Source organism: Dermacentor albipictus, chromosome 5 (genome assembly GCF_038994185.2).
Source record: "Dermacentor albipictus isolate Rhodes 1998 colony chromosome 5, USDA_Dalb.pri_finalv2, whole genome shotgun sequence".
Classification (NCBI taxonomy): Eukaryota; Metazoa; Arthropoda; class Arachnida; order Ixodida; family Ixodidae; genus Dermacentor; species Dermacentor albipictus.
Window position 1 is genome coordinate 152,873,434 of NC_091825.1, and position 21,170 is coordinate 152,894,603.

At 45.0% G+C, this 21,170-nt stretch overlaps 1 protein-coding gene across 4 annotated transcripts in view; it reads right to left on the reverse strand.

The window, feature by feature from the left end:
• LOC135902390 (coiled-coil domain-containing protein 69-B-like) overlaps positions 1 to 21,114 on the reverse strand; it is a 37,706-nt gene extending 16,592 nt beyond the window's left edge. Inside the window, exons 1-4 of one of the 4 annotated variants that reach the window (XM_065432402.2) lie at positions 20,915 to 21,114; positions 17,030 to 17,176; positions 14,029 to 14,415; positions 1,401 to 1,717 (exon numbers count right to left, since the gene is read on the reverse strand). In XM_065432402.2, the coding sequence (XP_065288474.1) occupies positions 1,401 to 1,717; positions 14,029 to 14,415; positions 17,030 to 17,176 (851 nt within the window). In that variant the 5' untranslated portion in view covers positions 20,915 to 21,114. Of the gene's footprint in view, positions 1 to 1,400; positions 1,718 to 14,028; positions 14,419 to 15,498; positions 15,571 to 17,029; positions 17,177 to 20,914 lie in introns of all 4 variants that reach the window. The other 3 variants (XM_065432403.2, XM_065432405.1, XM_065432404.1) reach the window with 3 other exon arrangements.
• Positions 21,115 to 21,170: the final 56 nt, after the last annotated feature.

Below are 21,170 nucleotides of genomic sequence, written 5' to 3' on the forward strand. Positions count from 1 at the left end.
CTTGGCACGACCTGCACTACGCTCTAACTCTCCGACAAGTGGAGAGAATGCTGTGAACTTGTCCTGCACAAAGACTGCACTATGTGAAATGAATAGCGACATTGTGGGGGTGCTTTACTCTCACTTGTCCCCTGATGTTTTGCTCGCATGGCTCTTGCGTCTCCTGTAATTTGACTTCCACGTGAAGCTGTGTGCTGGCAGTGTAGTTGCAGAATAGTTGGTGAAATGGCGCGAGTGTTTTGTTGCTAATGCTACCTAACAGCGGGGTTAGTAGGACAGAAAAAGGAGTAGCCTCTTGTGCTTTGGATTGATGTCGGCTGGATGCACGGATGTCTCGCATGCCCATTGGGATGTCTTGTGGAACAGTCCCATGCAAGGACTCACAGTTAGGCAGAAATGGATGAACACGATTGTTTGGACGTGCCATCATTTGTGCGACTGTACTTGTGAACGATTAGGCGTTGGTGTCCAGCATCGGGGTGAACATATTCGCTCAATATCCTGGCACGGTGAGTCTGACTTTCTTGATTTGTCAGCGCTCATCAGCATGTTAGATTTGTTGTAATTGACTTTTTGTATAAAAGGCACAATAAATGCCCTTTTGATTGTTTGTACCACTGTGTTGTCGTTCCTTTGTCCCAAGAGCATGTTTAAGACCACACAATGTGGAGATTTTACCATGCTGATCTAGTGAAATGAATAGCGAAGCAAAGCTCCTCCAGAACTAGTTCAGAGAGTGCAGGTGAATCAAATGAACCTAGACTAAGCGTGGCTGGTAGCAGCAGCTGTAAAGGGGCCTGGTGCGACGCCTGCTGCACAGCAGATGCACTAGCTACTGCCAAACTCAACAATGTGTCTCCATTCGTGGCAGCTGTGCTGCACGACACTTGTGGAGCGAGCAGGGCAACATTCATCAGAGTTCTAATTCGTGAAACTCACTTCGTGGTTTCCTGCTTTCCTGCTTAGCACGTTGCCTTTTTATCACTTGCAAGTTTGAACCTTGTTGCGATCTAGTTGGAAGCAGTCCTCAGCTGTTTATGAAACTACTTCTACCGACAGCTTTTGCATACAATTGGCCACAAAAGTTTACAACACCAGGGTTCAGAGACACGCAAATTTATGCCTTGTCAGCATGGCACTTCTAAATAAATTGATTGTTTAGGTAGGTCACAAAAACTGCTGTAGACAAATTGAACTTGAAGAAAAATCTGATTTTTCGCAATCTCATGTGCTGTAAACTTGTGGCCAACTGTACATGTGGTCACTATAGTGACTTTCTGCAGCACAACTGGTCGTCTGTGCTGAAGTGTACCAGCACACTTTATGCACAATCTTCTGCAGTACCAACACTTAAGTATAGGCACACCTTCTTGTGCTGTATAGAGCGGATGCCTACTTACTTGCACACTGCAGCCCGTCTTTCCTCCAGGGTTTCCTTGAGGTTGACAATGTCCAACTCTGCCTTCTGCACTGCCTCAGCAGAGGCACATAGGGTCATCTTGAGCTGCTTGTAGTGTGACATGATGTCAGTTTTCTTCAAGTCGTAGGCAGCCAGTGTTTTCTCGCAGGCTGCAAGCTCATCAGCAATTGCCTGTTGCTGCTCACCACCATTGTGGAGCTGAGTTGCCAGCTTGTTGGCCTTCGCTGTCGTTGCATTGAGCATGCTTAGGGCATGTTCTCCCTTAGCCTTGGCATCCAGCTGCTGCTTTAGCTTTGCCTAGCAATGAACATTATAGAAGGCTCAGTGACAGTTCTGATGTGCAAATTAGAACACTACTGACTCAAACAGATGATTAAGCAAGGATGATCTAAAACACTCAGCCAATCTTATAGTCAGCTCTTGCCAAGCCTAACTTAAAGACCACATATGCATTTAAATGATCCAAAACCGAAATGCAGGATCTAAAACAAAACTGCTCTAATATACAAGGTAAGTTCACAGAGAAAACTATTTTCTGAATTAAGGCCCTCCAAGATGCAAGTAAACATGGCATATCTTGAACATAAAGATGGTCAGTGACAAAGAGTGCTAAAACCACAGGCAGGGAACACTGCTTTATGTGTAGATACCCGGAAAAAGAAGGAAAGCAAAAATGATAATGCATGAACTCTAAAACCAGAGCACGAGTCACCATAAAGCATTTTTTTTTCCACTCAGAAGCAGGTCGCACAGCCACTGGCAAAAAAATTGCTGATAGTGTTCTCTGCTAAGAACATCTATTCTTCAGTCAACAATTTGCAGACCTGGACCTGCTAGGTGAGCACGTAAAGACAATACATTTCTGAACATGATCAATGTAAGATAAAATACAACATACTGGCAGAATCAGGATTTTTACACAACAGTTGACTCAAAATACAAGGACAATTCAAGGATGACAAATGCCAAATTTCAGTAGAAAGAAACAAGCCTTATCCGTACACATACCCTAGAAGATAGTGAAACTACCTTCTTAACTGCAACTTCTTGCAGCTAAGCAGTTGCTCAGTAGCACATTCTTCAAGTTCTCCAAGTGGCTTTTCAAAGTTGACTTTCCCGTTGTAACGATGACAATCAGCTTCTACCATGATGGCTAGCAGTGTATGGCTTCAGGCAAACATATTCTTCACAAAAAAGGGACTGACAACCAATATTCATTGTACCGGTTTTTTTTTTTATTATAATAGAAAGTCCACTGGTCAGATTGTCTTCATGAAGCAGTGCGGAAAATGCCATGGAACAATCATTATCAGAATTTTTTTATCTGCAGTGAGGATATAGTCGTTCACTGGAAACATGGTGAAAACAGCGATACGCGAGTGCGACAGCAATTATGCGCCGGCATTGGTGGAAGGCAGACAATAAGTGCGACCGTAGCTGTGAGAAAGTATTATTTTCTTTATTAAGCCGATATTCCTGCGATTCATGTTTTCCAAATGGTTAAATTATTTCTACAATAATAGCTGCCTCTTTTCGTGATTTCCTACCTAACTGCTTTGGTCATTAACCAGTAAAGAGTGTTTAGCCAAGCCAAGTTAAGTTCTCGTAAGCAAAATGACACTTGCTAATATTGTAGTGTTGGCACCCAGTTACGGCGCAACTAGCCGATGGCATTGTGTATCTCACGGAGAGAACACACAACTTCGTGCACTTATTCGCAAACTCATCATGTGCGCCGCCATGCATTGTGGGACGTGTGCTGCTCATTAGCATGGATTTTCTTTACTTTGTAGTATGCATAAAATGAAGTGCAAGTGTCTAATAATATACGAACAGCAACCTTAAGCAATAAGTATGCTGTATTTATTAACAGCCAGCTTAAGTACAGTAATCTCACATACAACATCCAAAGTACCAAGATTTCGCCACCAGGCAGCACTGGATTAAGGGGCAGGGGGGGGGGGGGGCTAAGGGGGCTGCAGCCCAGGGCCTCATCTTGGACAGTAGGAGAAAGGGGCCCATTTATTCTAACCTGCTTAGTATATGGAACCATGGGCAATGGAACTTCAAGCGACATGTATGAAGCGAGAAAACCAGAACGAGCAGATGGGGCTCCCCACCTAATGTAATAGCATGCGTTTAGCCTGATCATTTGCGGAGAGCTTGTCGAGCTGCAAAAACAGGAATCCCCCGCCACCCCGGCGGGGCCTGCTTTCTTACGAAGCGAGGCGTGTTTGCTTGGAAGAGTTTTCGTGGTTTCCTGTCAGTCTGTCCGTCCAGTGCTGCCTGGAGAGGAGGGGCAAGGGGGAAACATCCAAAACATGTAATGTGGGATGAGGACCTAAATCTCCCTTGCCCTGCATCACCACCACGCCACCCTCCACCTCTCAAATAGTTCCAATGCTGTCCTTCTCATAGAAACGATGTGCTGCAGTACCCAACAGTGCCTCCCATTCGACTTTTCTTTACCGTGATGGTAATTTGGGCAGGGAAGGATGAGTCCGATAGCAGATGATGATGAGTCTGACAGCAGAGTCTAGGCAGGAAAGGAAAGAAGGCGTCACACATGCTTTTGTCATGCGCTGTGGGACATGGAATGTTCACTGTTCGGGCTGCGGAAGTTCACTGTTCTAGGGTTGTGGAAGAGTGAAGCGGGAAGTTGGAGAGCTGGACACAAAGGCCTGTCTCCAGGGCCCATTCCTGCGTAGTGGTTGCGCACCCTCGTGCGCGCTCGACGGAAAGAGTAGGTCAGACTGGCCGCCAAACTTTCCAGCAATAAGTAGAAAAAGATGACTCAGAGGTGACGGAGGGCGCGTAACTTCGCCCGCGCTAGGAGTCGCCCTCTCCCCTTCGACCTCACGCTCGGCGTCGATGGGGCGAAAGAAAAATCGAGAACCTCCCAGAACAGACGATTGCTCCTAGCCAATAGGAAGAAGAGACCAGAACGGGAGAAGGAGGGAATTTGTACAAGGTACTCTATGCGTATGTGAACGCCTGCTTTGGTGCTAGTGACAGACAGCATGGCCCACGTCTATAAAGGGAAGTTGATCGCAGGCAGTGATTCAGCCCCGAGCCGCTGGCTAAGCTTGCATAAGCCCGCCCGCTGGGGAGCTTCCGGGGGATGCACCACTCTCGGCCAGCCACGAACCATCCAAGCAGCGTGCACCAGTCATCGGGACGGCCACCGTTGGACACCTGCGGTCGTGTCGGACTGATGAAGTGCCCAGTGAACAATTAGCATCCATTGATGCGAAAATGCTCGGTCGGAAGCATCAAAGTGGCGTGTCTAAACGAAAGGCGAAGTTAGAAAGAGAAAAGCATGGAAAGAAGCTACCAAAGATGACAAAGTACCTACTGAACGCAGCTTCCGCGGAGCAGTATGATCGCTCTGCCCAGAGTCCGTGTAAAACTCCCAACAGTACCGACTGTGCTTCTGTGGAGGACTTGCCAACTCCATCACCACGGTTTCCTGGCAAGAAGCAAGGTTTGACTCGTCTTGGTTGTCTGGATCCTGTGAAAACGGTGCCAACCTCGGGCAACCGACGCTTTCTGAGCAACCGACGCTAACCGAGCCCTGTCCTGTTCCCAGGGTGTCTACCAAGTTGATATTCCAAATTCCCTGAGTTTTCCAGGTTTTCCCTGGGTGCCTTTGCACAATTCCCTGAGTGATGCAGAACTATGTGTTATGTCAAGACGGCCTGAAACCATATCGCCCGATGCTGTCACTCTCTAATAAGCATATAAAAAAAAATTTTAAAAAGAATGATTGAATCCAATTTGAATACTAAGGAGTAGTGTTTGTGTTATACGAAAAGAGAATAGAAGGGAGGAGTTAAAAAATGCACAGCAGATAAAATGTCTTAAAAAATATTGCAAATGGAGTCTGAAATTCTCAAATACGAATGAAAAGGAGATGCAACAGAAGCAAATATTTTGGAATATGAACTATTTCTATCAACTGATAGCAAGCTCAGTGGTATGAAGCCCGAACTTTGACACAATTGAGATTCTCTCTCAACAGCTCGTAAGTCAACCACAACTGCCCTGACATACTTGCAGCCTGGGCACGACACCTTATAGCTGCGTTTCACTGCTTTAAAGAGTTTTTGGTTTGGATGAGGGACACCTGCATCTCGGCATCAGCCAACACTGTTTTTTGAGCTCAAGCTCCTTCAAAACGGCAGCAGCACGCTTCCTTTCCCATTCATTCCTCAATGCGTAGTTCCTTTCTGTTCTTGTCCTCCATCCGCCACTCGTTCGCCCCACAGAGACAACTTGAAGCATCTTCTTGGTCAGTTGCACAGTCCACGTCTGATTTTTCGAACTCCCTAGGGGCCGCGAAAACGTCCGAAAAATCGGCGAGTGGGAAAAAATAAATGCATGTCATTTACTGCCCCTAGAGGCTCAAACCACCATAGGTACATTTGAAAACGCTCTGAAGGCCTGTAGGTACACATATTAGGCATATCGGTGCTCGTACTGTTACAGGAAATATCGGGTGCACGCATGTATAATTAACGAATACCTACTGTGTCCTGTGGCAATAGGCCCTTCCCGCACTTGTTATGCTTCACTGCAATACTTTTGCGTATGCTTCACCAAGCAACATTTCTCTGTCGAGGCAAAGCTGACTTTCGGGAACCGGCATTATGCAACGCACCGTGCTTTCCAAGCATCTAAGGCAATCGCGAGGACCACATAGAGTCCGTGCCATTGCTGACAGCAACGAGTTCTTTCAATAAAAAAACACGGCACCCAACGGCAAGACGCTTCATAGCGAATGTCGAAGCAGTTAGGCCTAACGTTGCCGCAGTAATGGCTATGGCTGCCAGCGGATCTGTGTGCGAGAGCGCCAGTTCGAGGCGGCGAGGTAATCAAATGGCAGCGGTGGTGGCTTTGATGAATGCCGTTTCGGATCTGCGGTCACGGCAAAACGTCCGGAAAATCGGACGGCGAAGAGTTCTTGCGCCCGAAAATTTCAGACGTTCTGATACATTTACTCTACGGGATACGTGGTGGCGGTGCCGTGAAGCCCTCCGAATTATCGGGAATCCGGGAAGTCAGTCGTTGACTACACTGGCGACTCCTCCAGGCGACGACAGGGCGTCAAACACGATTCATTACGATTCCTGTCTATACTCGAGCCAGCATTACCTCGATTTTCGACCCTTTCAATAAAATTACAGCTAATTTTCCGTGATAGAGGCACAAATTCCCAGAGTTTTTCCTGAGCTTTTCCAGCCTACTCAAAAACCCTGAGAATTCCTGGTTTTCCCGGTTGGTAGACCCCCTGTGTTCCTGAGTCAGCAACCTCTATGCTACTCGGCCGGGCTCCTGCCACAGAGCTCCAGGTGTCCAGTCCACCCCGCCCAATTTCTACTACTGCTGATCAACAGGTGCCAAACCTCCCCGATGAGCCTCCTTCTACTGACGAGCGCCAGGAAACAACACTCCAAGAACCAACTCACTTGTTTCTTGTTAATTTGGCTTCAAATAATCATGTTCCCACCCACAAAGTGTGCCTCGAGAGGACGAAGGAGGCGGGTTCTCGTTGCGGCAAGAGAGAAGTACAGACACCCCCGCAGCAAGAGGTACATTGCGAGATTCTCCGAAGTGACCCTGCTAAGTGGCCGGACATTATTACTGACAGCTTTCGGAGTGTATGCTTTGAGAAAGGGCCATTTTATTTTCAAAATAAGCAGAAAATTTTCAGGCTTCCGAAAGGCAATACAAAACTCAGAAACACTATATGTCACCTCATCTTTTCATGCGAAAGGCTGTAAATGGGGAGGCGTACGAGCGACACTGGTTAATGTACTTGGAGCCCAAAGGTTCCGTTTACTGTTTCATGTGCAAACTATTTTCGATTTCAAGTAACCTGAGTGCTTCCACCACACACGACTTTTCTGATTGGGAAAGAGCAGAAGAAAAGGTTTGTGCACATGAAAATAGCGCAGAGCACCGGAACTACGTGGCAGCATGGCTCGCCCGGTCTAACTCGACCAGCACAAGGAGCTGGTTAAGCATCTTGTCACTGAGACCGCTTACTGGACAGAGGTGTTGAAGCGCGTAGTAGCTGTTAAGCTTCTAGCTGAGCGCAGCCTAGCGTTTAGGGGCAGTGAGAAGATTTTTGGTTCACCGAGAAATGGCAATTATATAGCAGCGCTTGAGGCCATTGCCAAGTTTGATCCCTTTCTGGAGGAGCAGACCAAATGCTACGGGAACAAAGGAAAAGGTCACCCATCGTATCTGTCAAAAACCATTTGTGATGAATTTATCGAGCATATGGCAAAGGCTCTCAAGGAACGTCTCGTTGACGAAGTGAAACGCGCAAAATGCTTCTCTTCAGTTGTTGATTCGACTCCAGACCTTACTCACATCAGCTGTCAGTTGTTTTATGATACTATTTAAATGGGAAACTGTACAAACGCTTTCTTGGATTTGTTCCAATTGAATCGCATACCGGCTTGTATCTTTTCGATACCGTGATGTCCCTCTTGACGACCAATGGCATCTCAATTGATGACTGTAGAGGCCAAGCTTATGATAATGCGACTAATATATCAGGAAAATACAAGGACTGCAAGCTCAAATCAAGCACCTGAACGAATTGGCAGTCTACGTCCCGTGTAGCGTTGAAAGTTGCCTTGAGGCAGTCAAATTTTTCACTGTATTTCAGAGACTGTATGTGTTCTTTGCTGCCTCACCTGCAGCATCGCACGTGAAATGTGAAGGTTGTCGGTTCGGTTCCCACCTGCGGCAAGTTGTTTTTTCATCCACTTTAATTTCAATTAATGTATCGTTTCTTTACTTCATTTATTAAGCACAAATAATTTCCCCTATGTTGTCCTTGGTGTCAGCGTTTGTTGGCTTCTCATGATATGACTAATAAAAGTTGGGCCCCTCGGTTAACCCCCTTTCTTCTCGTCTAAGCGATGGAGGTATCTTTTGGACAGCATGGGTGGAACTGGCCAGCAGCTTGTTTTGAAAAGTCTCTCTGAGACCAGGTGGTCAAGACATGCTGTATCATGTAAGGCCATTCTGAAAAATTTCAATGCAGTCTTGTCTTGCCTCTAAGCTATATAAAAGAACGAGGAAGGAAATGGTGACACTAGGAACGAAGCGCACTCTCTCCAAGAAAATGACAAAACTAGAGACTGCATTCATGGCAATTTTCTGGAGTGAAATCTTGGAGCGCTTTGACAAAACGAGCGTAGCACTTCAGAAACCAGGTCGAGACATTTCAACTGCTGTAGACCTGCTGAGCTCTTTAGAAGGCTTTGTTAATTCTTTGCGACCTCTCTTTGATACCTTCGAAGAGAGAGCACGAACGCTAATTATCGATCAATGTTATCAGGATAACGGCAAACGCATCGTTTTGAGTAAGCCCCCGGACGGAAAAAGCGATAGTAAGCTACAAGGTAGAAAAAACAGGGTGTCTACCAAGTTGACATTTCCAAATTCCCTGATTTTTCCAGGTTTTCCCTGAGCACCTTTGCAAAATTCCCTGAATGAGCCAGAACTTTGTTTTAATATGTCAAGACAGGCTGACACCATGTTGCACGAATGCTGTCACTCTCTAGTAAGCATGCTGAAACAAAAAAATAACAATCCAATTTGAATAGTAAGAAGTAATATCTATTTTATTTAAAAACAAAACAGAAGGACGGTGTTAGTAAAATGCACAGCGAAAGAAGTGGTAAAACCTATTCCAAATTGAGACGAACATTTTCAAATACGAATGAAAAGGAGATGCATACATGAGCAAATATTTTTGAATATGAGATATTTCTATCAACTGATAGCAAGCTCATCGGTATGAGGCCTGAACTTTGTCACAATCAAGATTCTCTCTCTGCAGCTGGGAAGTCAACCTCAACAGTCCTGACATACTCTCAGCCCATACACAACATTTCAGTGTTGTGTTTCACTGCTTGAAAGAGTTTATTCTGGTTTGGATGAGGGACACCTGCATCTCGGCATCAGCTAACACTGTTTTTTGAGCTCAAGCTCCTTCAAAGAGGCGGCGGCACGCTTCCTGCCTTAGTTCGTCGGTCCTTTCGGTTCTCATCCTCCTTCTGCCACCACCCTTTCACCCCATGGATCATTTGAAGCATCCTCTTGGTCAGTTGTACAGTCAACGTCCCATTTTCGGACTCGCTAGGGGCCGCAAAAACATCCGAAAAATATGGCTATCCGAAAAAAAAAATTAATTCATGTCTTTAACTGCCCTTAAGGGCTAAAACTGCCAAAAGCACGTCCGAAAAAACTCTTAAAGCCTGTCAGCACACTTATTATGCATATCGGTGCTCGCACTTTGACATGAGACGAGGGTGCACGCGTGTATAATTAAGGAATGCATACTGTGTCCCGTGACAATTGCTCCTTCCCACCCTTGTTATGCTTCACTGCCTAGCACTACTGCACTGAGGCGAAACTAACTTTCGGTGACTGGCATTACGCAACGCGCTGTGCTCCGCGAGCTTCGAAGCCAATCGCGAGGATTACAAAGGCGGAGTCGGTGCCATTGCAGACAGCGGCGAATTCTTTCAATGAAAAACACGGCACCGCAGGGCAAGAAGTTTAATAGCGAACGTAGAAGTAGCTAGGCTTAACGTTACCGCGGTAGTGGCTACGGCTGCCAGCGGATCTGCGTGCGAGAGTGCCAGTTCGAGGCGGCGAGATGATAAAAATGGCGGCGGTGGTGGCTTCGATTATTGCCATTTCAGACCTGCAGTCAGGGCAATATACATTGACTATATGGAATACGTGATGGTGCCGCAAAGTCGTGCGAATTATCGGGCACGTTCGAAAAATCTGGCATCTGGAAAATCGGTCGTTAACTACTCTGGCAATACATCGTGCCAATGACACTGCGTCAATGACGATTCTTTGCGATTCCTCTTTTAGCGGAGCCAGCATTAACACGACTTTCGTTTCCTTTCAGTAAAGTTACAGGTAATTTTCCCTGATAGAAGCACAAATTCCCCGAGTTTTCCCTGAGTATTTCCAGACTATTCAAATTCCCTGAGAATTCCCGGTTTTCCCGGTCGGTAGACACCCTGAAAAAGTTTATCGTAGAGACCTACAACGTTGTACTTGACAGTCTAGGCTCTGCTTTGTCAGTGCGAAAGGTTGCCTGCACTGAACTCTGCGAAAGGTTCGGATTCTTAAAATTGCTGACAGAAGTTGGGAACGAGGATTCTCTGGCACAGCAGGATGAGAGTTGGTGAAAACCTACAAAAATGATTTGTAGCCAGCATTTTCCGCTGAAATCGTTGAGTTTGCTAACTTTCTGCACAACTCTGTTGCCAGGACACGAGTCCCCTCGGAATAATGAAGTTGCTGCACGAAAGAAAGCTTACTGATGTGTTTCCGAACCTTTCTATTGCTTTGCGAATGTACTTAAGCATACCTGTGGCAAACTGTGAGACTGAACGATCGTTTTCCAAGTTGTCGCTGATAAAAAATCACCTTCGTTCGAGCCTCCTTGACGACAAGGTGAACTCGCTTGCTATCATGTCCGTTGAAAGTGACCTCCTTCGCAATCTATCCTTTAAAAAAACTATCTGATTTCGCCAAAGCGAAGGCGTGAAAGAAACCATTACAAAAGAGGACTGTTTGAGCTATACATGAATAGTTCCAATAAGTTCGTTGTGTAGCCTGCCAGCCTCCACGTTGCCAATGAAACGCTGAGCAGTGTAATTTAAAGAGACGCTAAAGTGAAAAATTATTTCTTCTGCATCAGTAAATTACCATCCTACAACACCAAAAGCACCACTCTTACAACGATAAGACGTTTGGTAAGCCAGAAAAAGCGAAAGAACGAAATATGGGTGGCGACGCCTACTTAAGTTCCCGCATCTGGGGGCTGTGACGTCTTGGATTTTGATGGCATCTTCTAGGGCCTACTAATTATACATAGCGGTACAGATTGACAACATTGTGTTCTAAAGGAACCAAATATTAAACATGGCAAGTTTCGGGAGCCTTTATTCAGCCAACGCGGCCCAAATGCGAAAACATACTTTGGAATCCCTGATGTCACGCTGATGTATCGGCGCGAAATTCAAATGCTGATACTTGGACCTTCACTTTCTCATCTAATAATCAAACTATTTTTTTGAAATGACTGCCTGCAGGGTTCTCCAATGCTTCATTAGACTAAACTGATTTATTGTTTCGCTTTAGTGTCCCTTTAAGATATGCAAATCTTCGTTCTTCGTCTCTTGTTTCTTCTTCTTGTGATATTTAGCATGCTTATAAAGAACTATTTTTTTTTTTATAGTGCCACGTTTATTTGGTGTCCTTGCTTGTCTTACCTTTAACGAAAATATTTTCAAATAATGTTTTGTAGTTACAGTTGGTAATTTTTATCTCTATTCTAGTACATTTTTATGGTGTTTGTATTGCCTTAAGTATTGTATATATCTATTGCATATTTATAGAGTAACGTGTATAACGATTACTGCAGTCTGATGCTTGAATTTTAATAAAGGATGTTTTGGATACAACCATGCGTCTCCTCACGGGATTAAACTTAGTGATGCAAACAAAGCCTAGCTTCAGAAGGCTCGACATCTGAGCTGTGTTGTCTTTTCTACGTTCTTGTTCGTCTTGAGTGCACTAAACTTTTCCTTAAAGCCTAGCTTTTGCTGAAAACAGAATGCAGATAAATCACAAAGTGAACATATGTGTTGGTGTTTGCAACAGCACGCATTTCAAGCAAGTTTTGTTGTTTTCCTTATAATAATAACAATAATAATAATCCCATTGATCGCATTTCATTCTTCTTCATTTGGTGGAATTAACATGAAACATGGCATGTTTCCAGTAGCGTAGCAGGCGGGGAGGGGGAGGGGTCAGTATAGGGAAAGGGGGCCTGCAGGCGCATTAGCCCAGTGCCCCCATTTTTCTTAATCCGGCCCTGCCGCCAGGTCGTGCCACTTACTGGTTTTTGAGACTTTCTTTGACAATTTAAAATTATAATTCCTACTTTAATCCTTAACAGCATGATGGATCCTATCACTATAAATCATGGTCACTTCATTTCCATCAACGTCATGCAACACATTCTGGTCAGATGTTAGTCCCTTTAAAGCTGAATGGCTGAAACATTCTGTCGGGCATTTTTTGAGTGTAGGGCTTTAAAATGGAGCACGACTGCTGTGGTGTGAACCAACTAGTAGTAAAACAACAAAAGTAGTGTAGCAGTTTGGTCTGCCGTTGTCTAGCTCCACGATGGCAACGGTAGTTTAAACATGCCTGCTTGTTGGTGGTTGTGGGCATATCTTTTTCCAAAATAAGGAGTTTTCAAGGAGGGGCACTTGAGGGTAAAGGCAGGCTCTGTTACATCCCAAAACGGCCTTGTGCATTCATTGGGCGCTCCCAACAAGGCAGCCCCTTCATGAGCATCCGCCTTGAGGGCGAGGGTGCCCAACACTGACTGTAACATGCAAACAAAGAAGCTCGCTTCAAGGCGACAACTGCCGCCATCCGCAGAAGCGGTAGCGACCACGAAGGCCAGCCTCAGGAGTCACAAGCTGACAGTCACAAGCTGACCTTCACGGAGAGCAAGGAAGCAGGGTTGATGACTTTCGTGGAAAGATCGTGAATCCGTTTCCCGGTTGCCTCATCCTTGCTTCAAAGGCTGGACATCAGAGGAGGAGTTCAGCATCGTGGTGCAACCATAGGTGGGATTTTTGAACAGTTCCATCATTATGATTGGCCGAGACACAGTCGTCAGATTCCCTCGCACAGTTACCTAGGGAAAATGATTGTTTGAAAAGCAAGCACCTTTGGTGCTGACATGTGCACTGGCCTGTGTGCTCAGACGTGTAGTGTGCTCCCATATCTGGAGCCAGTTTTCCTTTCCCTAAACCTCCTGACCTCATCTCCACACCAACAGGCACCTCTCGGCAATAGATACGCACAATGGAGTGGTTCCACTCAGCCAGCTAAGTGCGACATCCTGGTATAGCGCAGACCAGCTATCGTGTTTTAGGTGCCCCAGTGGCATAAGCAAGCAACCCTCTGAGTGGCATCCGAGTCAAACAGGAACCCCAGAATCGGGTCACAACAACTCAAAAGTACAATTATGAGTACAAAAGCCAAATGCCAACTAGGGCAAATCCATTTGGTCCCACAGTACAACTTCCAAATCTACACAAGGATGGCCTTGCCTTGTGTGAGTGCTTGTACAATCAGACATGGATATAACATGCTTAGATCAAAGTAAGTCTAAATTGTTTCTAACGTCAGCATTTAAGAAACAGTACTAACTGCCCAGTTTCAATTTTTGCAACAACAACATGCCCACTAAAGTTACTAATTAACCAGTTACCTCCTGTAGATCAAGGCACGTACACACATTTTGCACACCATTTATATGCTACTTTCTGATATTGAGCATTTGGTTATAGCGAAGCTCATTATATCGAGGTTTAGCTATATTAGCTACCAATCAGATATAATGATAGTTTCTCATGTTGGATTCCACTTAATGGGGTTCGACTATTATGGCATAGCATTCTACACTACTGATGCTCTTTCCAACAGCAGTCGCTAGAGGCACAAGATTTAGCAATGGTGCAGAGAAGGTCTCTAACCGTGTACTTGGTGAAGACGCTGGTAGTGTAGAGCAATTTATTGACGAGGATCTTGAAAAGCCGACGAGTGCGTTTGGGCTTTGGATTGGTAAGGTCCTGCAGACCCACGTCGTTGACACCCAGCAGCCCAAAGACTGCTTGCATCAGCTTCAGGTAATGGGACAGAGACACCGAGCCCTCGATGTGCATGGCTTCACTGGGCAGTATAGAACAAGGCACTTCCAGAGCCACCTCATTCAAGCCAAATGTTTCAAAGGCTCCACGTAGCACACGGGTGACCACGGCTGTAGTAGGGGCCTCCAGTTCTTGGCGGGTGATACAAATGTTGAAACACTGCTGAAGCATCGTCTCAAGGTCATCAGGATTACTTGCCTTGGCCATGCTGATCTGCTTATAAACGAGCAAAATTGATTGCAGATCAGTAACAAACAATAACATGATGTAGAAGTTGCACAGAAGGTAATGTCATGCAAAAAATTTGTCAGGGCAGCCTCCTTGGGGCACATGTACACAAATGAGCAAAGTATACAGACGATGGATTCTGCAATGAAACTGATTATTAATTGCACACTTCAATGCAGTTAAAACTTGACACTGCAAAATTTCCAGTGTAGTAGTCAATTTCAGGATGTGTGTCTCAATTACAAATACAGTTCTTTCAGTGAGGCTGTGGTACATATGCTTTTGCTCATGGGTGTACAAGGTACATGATGAGAAATAGGCAGGTTATTAATCACATTACCAAAACTCATAAATAAATACATGCAGCAACAAGACAGCATGCAATGACTAAAATAGCAGAAATGGAAAACTATACAACACAATATAAGTATACAGCAGAAATAGAGCATGGTAAAGAAATGGAAGATAATATTGAGTGCAGGTATAACGAACAATATTTTCTGAACAATATCTTCATAATATTGCCGGGCAACAAAAGCTTGTGCAAATAGACATGTGCTAGATTATATAGAAATGGACCTAGCAAACAATAATGCATATGCTTGAGCTGCACTGGAAGACTGATTGGCAGACAGAGCTGAATGTCTTAAAGGGGCCATGAAACACTTCTTGAAAATAGTAAGAAAATGATGGCAAGATATTAATGACGCTCCTGTGAACATGCTAGCCAAATATTGTTGCAGTGTATGCAGCAAGGAATTGACAATCTTGCGTCAAAAGTAGTGAAAAATCGCTAGCTCGTGCTTCTGCAATATTGTCATGCAATGTCATTAAAAGCAGCTGGACCCACAATAGCTATTGGCCGATTTCGTGATCACCAAGAACATTCTCAGTAATACAATTTCTGCTCATTTGAGTTAAATAAATGAAAAAGACATGTCTTCAATCTTAAAATCTTTGCAGTGGCGGTCTAAACACGAAAGCTGCACATTGCTATGTCTGCTGCGAGTGGTATCCAAAAGGAAAAGCGTAGATACTGTGGCTGCCTCAAGCCATCTTGTGTTCAACCTTTGAGTGGGGCCAGTGGATCATTGCTCCCTTGTGCCTACTTGCTGTCTCCCATGTGTAGCTTCCAGGGCGCTAGTGGAAATGAAAGGAGACGGAAAGCAACCTAATCGGTCCAATAGCTACATCTAACTTCACTTGTACTTGAAGTAGTCGAAAAAATTTTGTGGCAGAAGATTCATGAGGCAACGTAATTTTATACTGATGTAATTCTACAATTAGTTTGAAAGGTGTGTCACGGTCCCTTGAAAGCAACGCAGACTACATGAGATGCCATAGCTTCCAGAATAATTTTCATCACCTGTGCGGTACACAGGTGGTGCTAAAGACAAAAACAGCGCAAGAAAAAGGTCAAGGAAGAGACAAACAACCCTGCCTTCTAACCGAACATTTATTTTGCACGAAGCAAAATATACCGTATTTATTCGAATCTAGGCTGATAGTTATTTTTCAAATAATCATATTCCATACTCTAGGGTCGGCTTAGATTCGAGGATTCTAAAAAACGTGCCAGTTTTTCATTGAAACTGCTAAATATGGTGCATAGCTAGCGCCATCTAGAAAAGTCAGCACCGCAGCCGCTCCTAGCCGTGCCAGTAGCCAACCGTACAAAAGTGACGTCGCCATTTTGATCTGTGTCGTGTCGGCCGTATCGGTGTGCGGCGTGGTGTTATCGCGATGGCACCAAGCAGGAGATGCCACTACAGTGCCGCTTTCAAGCAAAAAGTTGTGATAGCCGCAGAGGCATCGTCGAACCTTCAAGCCGGGCGGAACTTCGGCGTCGATGAGAAAGACGTCCGCCGTTGGAGGGGACAGCGACAACAGCTTTTTTCCTGCCCCGCAACGAGGATGGCATTTAGCGGACGAAAGAAAGGCCGTCACCACGAAGTGGACAGTTTTGGCTGACTTTGTTCGGATGCAGAGGGCAGCTGCCCTTCCAGTGACAACAGAAGTGCTCCAAGCGAAAGCTGGGGCACTTTTGAGGGAGTGAGGCCTAACGCCAAAGGATTTCAAAGCCAGCCGAAGCTGGCTTCAGAAATTCATGAAGCGCTTCGGCTTCAGCCTCCGACGTGGCACTTCAATCACCCAGAAGCTGCCAAGCGATTTCGAAGAAAAGCTGATAGCTTTTCAGTGCTACGTGCTGCGAGAGAGAAGCAGCAGGCTACAACGTTGGGCAAATCGGCAACGCCGACCAGACGGCTGTGTATTTTGATATGCCAGCGGTGTACACCGTGAATGAAAAGGGTGCCAAGGAGGTGAAGGTGCGCTCTGCGGGCTACGAGAAGCAGCGCGCAACTGTGATGCTCCCTCCTTATATGATATTTAAAAGGAAGACACTGCTTGCTCGAGAAACTTTCCCAAGAAATGTCATTGTGCGGGCAAATGAGAATGGGTCGATGACGGGTGCGATGGTGGAAGAGCGGGTTAAGATTGTGTGGTGACAGCATGCAGGAGCCTTTTTGACAAAGAACTCGCTCCTTATCGTCAATTCTTACCGTGGGCACTTGACCGACAATGTGAAGGCTGCGCTCACCTTAGCGAACAGGGACCTCGCTGTCATACCAGGCGGCATGACGGGCCAGTTGCAGCCACTTGTCTGCATCAACAAGCTGTCATACCAGGCGGCATGACGGGCCAGTTGCAGCCACTTGTCTGCATCAACAAACCTTTCAAGGATCATCTGTGGAAATATTACACGGACTGGTTGACTGACGAAGACCACATGCTAATGGCAACGGGCCGCATCAGACGTGCATCGCTATCGCAGCTAGCGGGCTGGGTAGTTGCAGCGTGGGACGAAATCCCAGGTACTTTGATCATGCGTGCCTTTAGAAAGTGCAGCATAACTAATGCGCTTGATGGTACCGAAGATAGTGCACTGTTTGAAAGTGACAGTGACAAGGAACACAGCGATGAGTCTAGCAGCGACGACGGCAATGAATGAGCTCTGCACGTTGGGATTCAATAAATGCTGTTGGCATTTTGTGAACGCTGTCCTTGCTTTTTTTGTTCAGCCTACGTTCGAGGTAATATATATATATATATATATATATATATATATATATATATATATATATATATATATATATATATATTTGTTGGCTTTGGACTTGAGGGGGTCGGCTCAGAATCGAGGCCGGCCTAGATTCGAGTAACTATGGTATTTTAAATGTGCGTAGACTGGTGTGTTGCAGAGCAGCAAATGAGAAATGCTTCGCAGATTATCTGCAGCCTCTGCATGATACCTCCGCAAAATCGGGCGCATTTTTGCATCTGTTGCCAGTACTCCAGACCTACAATATCTTTCCCACATACAATTAAACAAACTTAAAAGCAACAACTTATGTTGCATACCTTAGTGCAGAATTTGAGCCGCCAAGGACCATATAAGTTTGCTAGCAGGCATGTCTTAAAATGGAATGGATGGTGAAAGTATGCAGACTGGGAAGCCTGCAATGCCGCCGACAGAGGTTTGCAGTGCTGAATTCGTAGCTGAAGATTTCAAGAGCGGCGTTGGGGAGCAAAAATGCCATTGTTGGAATTCTTCCCAAAAATTAACATATTGCGTTCACTGTGTTGCGGCCACTATGTGAACAAGGCACTGGCGTAGCCAGAGGGGGGCTATGCCACTGCCATCGCTGTTGATCACGTACATTGTTTATCATTTGTTCATCCTTTTCTGGGGACCGCTTTCAAGCGGTAAAAACTTGATGTTATTGTTCAGTGCACTCACCTGCATCGCAACTTTCTCAAATGTTATTGTTGATTCCATTTGCTGCCTACGTTGTCGCCAAATCTTGTGTAATCAAACTGTGTGCGTGATGCAAATAGTGTTGCAATTTTTGTAAGGCAAGCGGGCACCAGCCATTATACTAGACTCTTCCCAAGAGTCATGTATAAAAGCCGATGCGCTTAACCCACAGATCAGATTTCAAAACAGCAATTAAAATAGCTTCAGTCTGTTTCAGGCAAAGATGTCAAGTTTTCTGTACTGAAAGAACTATCAAAGATTCTGACCAGTGCACATTCTGGAATTTCAGAGGGCATTGGATGATCAAACACATGGAAATACAAATATGTGCTCCTAACTTCGGTGGAAGTTGTTGAACATAGTTTTTCTGCATACAAACCAATACTCAGTGAAAAAAGGTTCAACACAAAACCCAAAAATCTTGAAATGCTACTTGTTTGTTAGTGCTTTCACAACTTTCTTAATGGTGTCTAGTCACACTAAATTCCAGATAAGTCTTCTAACCTATGCAACTTGTCTCATCCCATTTAATCGAGCAAATCAAGCGAGTTTCACTAAACATGGGTTTAGTGAGCTGTGTTCCTTAAAAAATTGTAATTTATCCTCAGATTCACAGTGGAAGTTCTTATTGAGCTTATACATGCCTAAAGGACGGTATTTGGCCCTTATTTATGCTTTAAATGATGCTTTTAGTGCCTGTTATAGGTGCTTAAAACTTAATTTTCTAGCACCTAAACATCCGGTCTCTAATAACTGTCCAAGTAGGCTAACTCTTCCTATGAGAAACACCAACAGCGCGCTCACATGTTTTTCTTTCACACTGTATAGTGTAGGCCTCAAGAACCTCCGAAGCGCACTGGTCTTAGTGTCCAAATAAAATGCGAGTCCCACCAAACATCAGGCAACATCCACAAGAGCGGCAGTGCAAGGCCAGGTTGCTACTTAGAGCAGACGTCAGGGAGCCTGTGTGTTCTCCGAGGCGGTCACTTAAAGGGACTGAAGAAAAAAAGGTCGAGCTAGAATGACAGAGTATTCATGTAGAAGTCTATCATCGTTTCCTGTATGCCAATATATCAGTCTTTGCTTAGGAAATTGCCGTCAAAGGTCGCACTGCTGCTTCTCAATTTAAAGCACCTGCATCAAAGCGGAGGATTTGGTGTCATCTCCATGTGACCGCCCTCTAAGCTGTTATGTCTTTTGTAGACTCTTTATTAAGCTCTATATACGAAGCATATTGCCTGGTGGGCGTAAGTGTTCAGCTAGCGTGACTCACTCTGTGGCTCTGCTTGGGTTCAGGTTACGCCTCATCTGCCAGAGCCGGTAAAGTGGTCAAATACCACACATTGCCATCTCAGCCATTGTAAACAGTGAAAAGCAATGCCGTTTGCAGTGGTAGGTTGCGGCCACTCTCTCTGAAAGCACCACACATTAGGTATCATAGTAAACAACAGTTGGCGCCACTCAGATTTTCTATTTTCGTCATCTTTTTGCTCACAAAAGCTGTTTTGATTATGAATGAAAAATTCGTTAGTATAGAAGCATAAACTGTCAGTCTAGCTCAACTTAATATTTGTCTTTAGTGTCCCTTTAAGCACCGCCTCACTTCCATGAAGTGCGAATGACAGCAAAACAGCGGTATTTGATACACCACTCCTATGGCATGGAACAAAAGCCATCATGTTTTCTGTTGCACGTTCCAGGATTGCTTCACTCAAAGTACACCTTGTGCTTGTACTTCTTGTTTTATCCCATTTCTTGCGCTGTTTTTTCCTTAGCACCATGTACCAACTAGCCCAACAGCAAACACAGTGGTCGCAGGTGCAGTTCACCCCCATTGAAATGCAGTAGCCATGGCTGGAACTAACACTAATGAGCACTAATGCTCAGCAGCACAGTGCAACCTAAAAAAAAAAAAATCCAATAGACACTTTGCTGGTCAAATCATGCACCATTCTATGGCATTTTACTTTCACTAACAGGAAGAAGAAAAAAAGAAAGGAAAGGAGAAAAGCCTCTAAAATGGCCTAACATGTTTACCATGGATGAAGCCATCAAATGCATAGGCGCAAATTTCAAACGTGACAGGTAACAAAATTTAACCAGGTGTTATGTCCAACAGCTGCACAGTGGGCCCACCATAGTTGAAAGTCGCAAGCGAAAGAAATTTATATTCATAGCATTATAAGATTAAGAATGGTACTGACAACCTTTGCAGAAAAAACAGGCCTAAAAACTTCCAGATCACGTTTCATACCCCAGATTAATTCAGACGGAATTGAAAGTGAATTCATCGGTTGCGTCGATTCGTGCTTAATGGGTCGTGAAATGCGTACACGGCTATGTACGGCTGCTTCCGAGTCACTAAGGACATTATTCCAGCTTGAAGGCGTCACAAGAGCGGTGAGCTCGAGCCTGCTCACTCGCTGCAGCAACGACACGACATGGCACACCCCATCGTCGAAAGACAATTAGACGACCACGCCAGCTACGCAATGTTTGGGGCTTATATTAGGTAGTACTCAGTAGTCGCAATAGCCGACAATACTGGGCTACTGATAAATGCGTGGCACTGAGTGGCAACGCGCATACGCGCACCCCAACTTCCCAAGCGAGTCGTTGGATAGTGGAGCCATTAGCTTCCTGAAAAGTATGACAGAATCCACTTACTCCTTGATAGGCCTCTTTAGACACAGCTAGCAAATACACACGTTTAGAGCAAGCGGTCGAACCGGACGATCTTTGCCTCGATTAACATAGTTGATTAATATCAAAAACCTTAGTTGCCTAGTCTTCGCATTACGCGCGCGCTGCGTGTTCTTTCCCTTCTTTTTTTCTTGATTGCTGGCCTGACTGGCCATCTAACGGCGTATAACAGCAACCGGCATAACCCCAAAAACAAAACGTGGTGCATAATGATACAAAT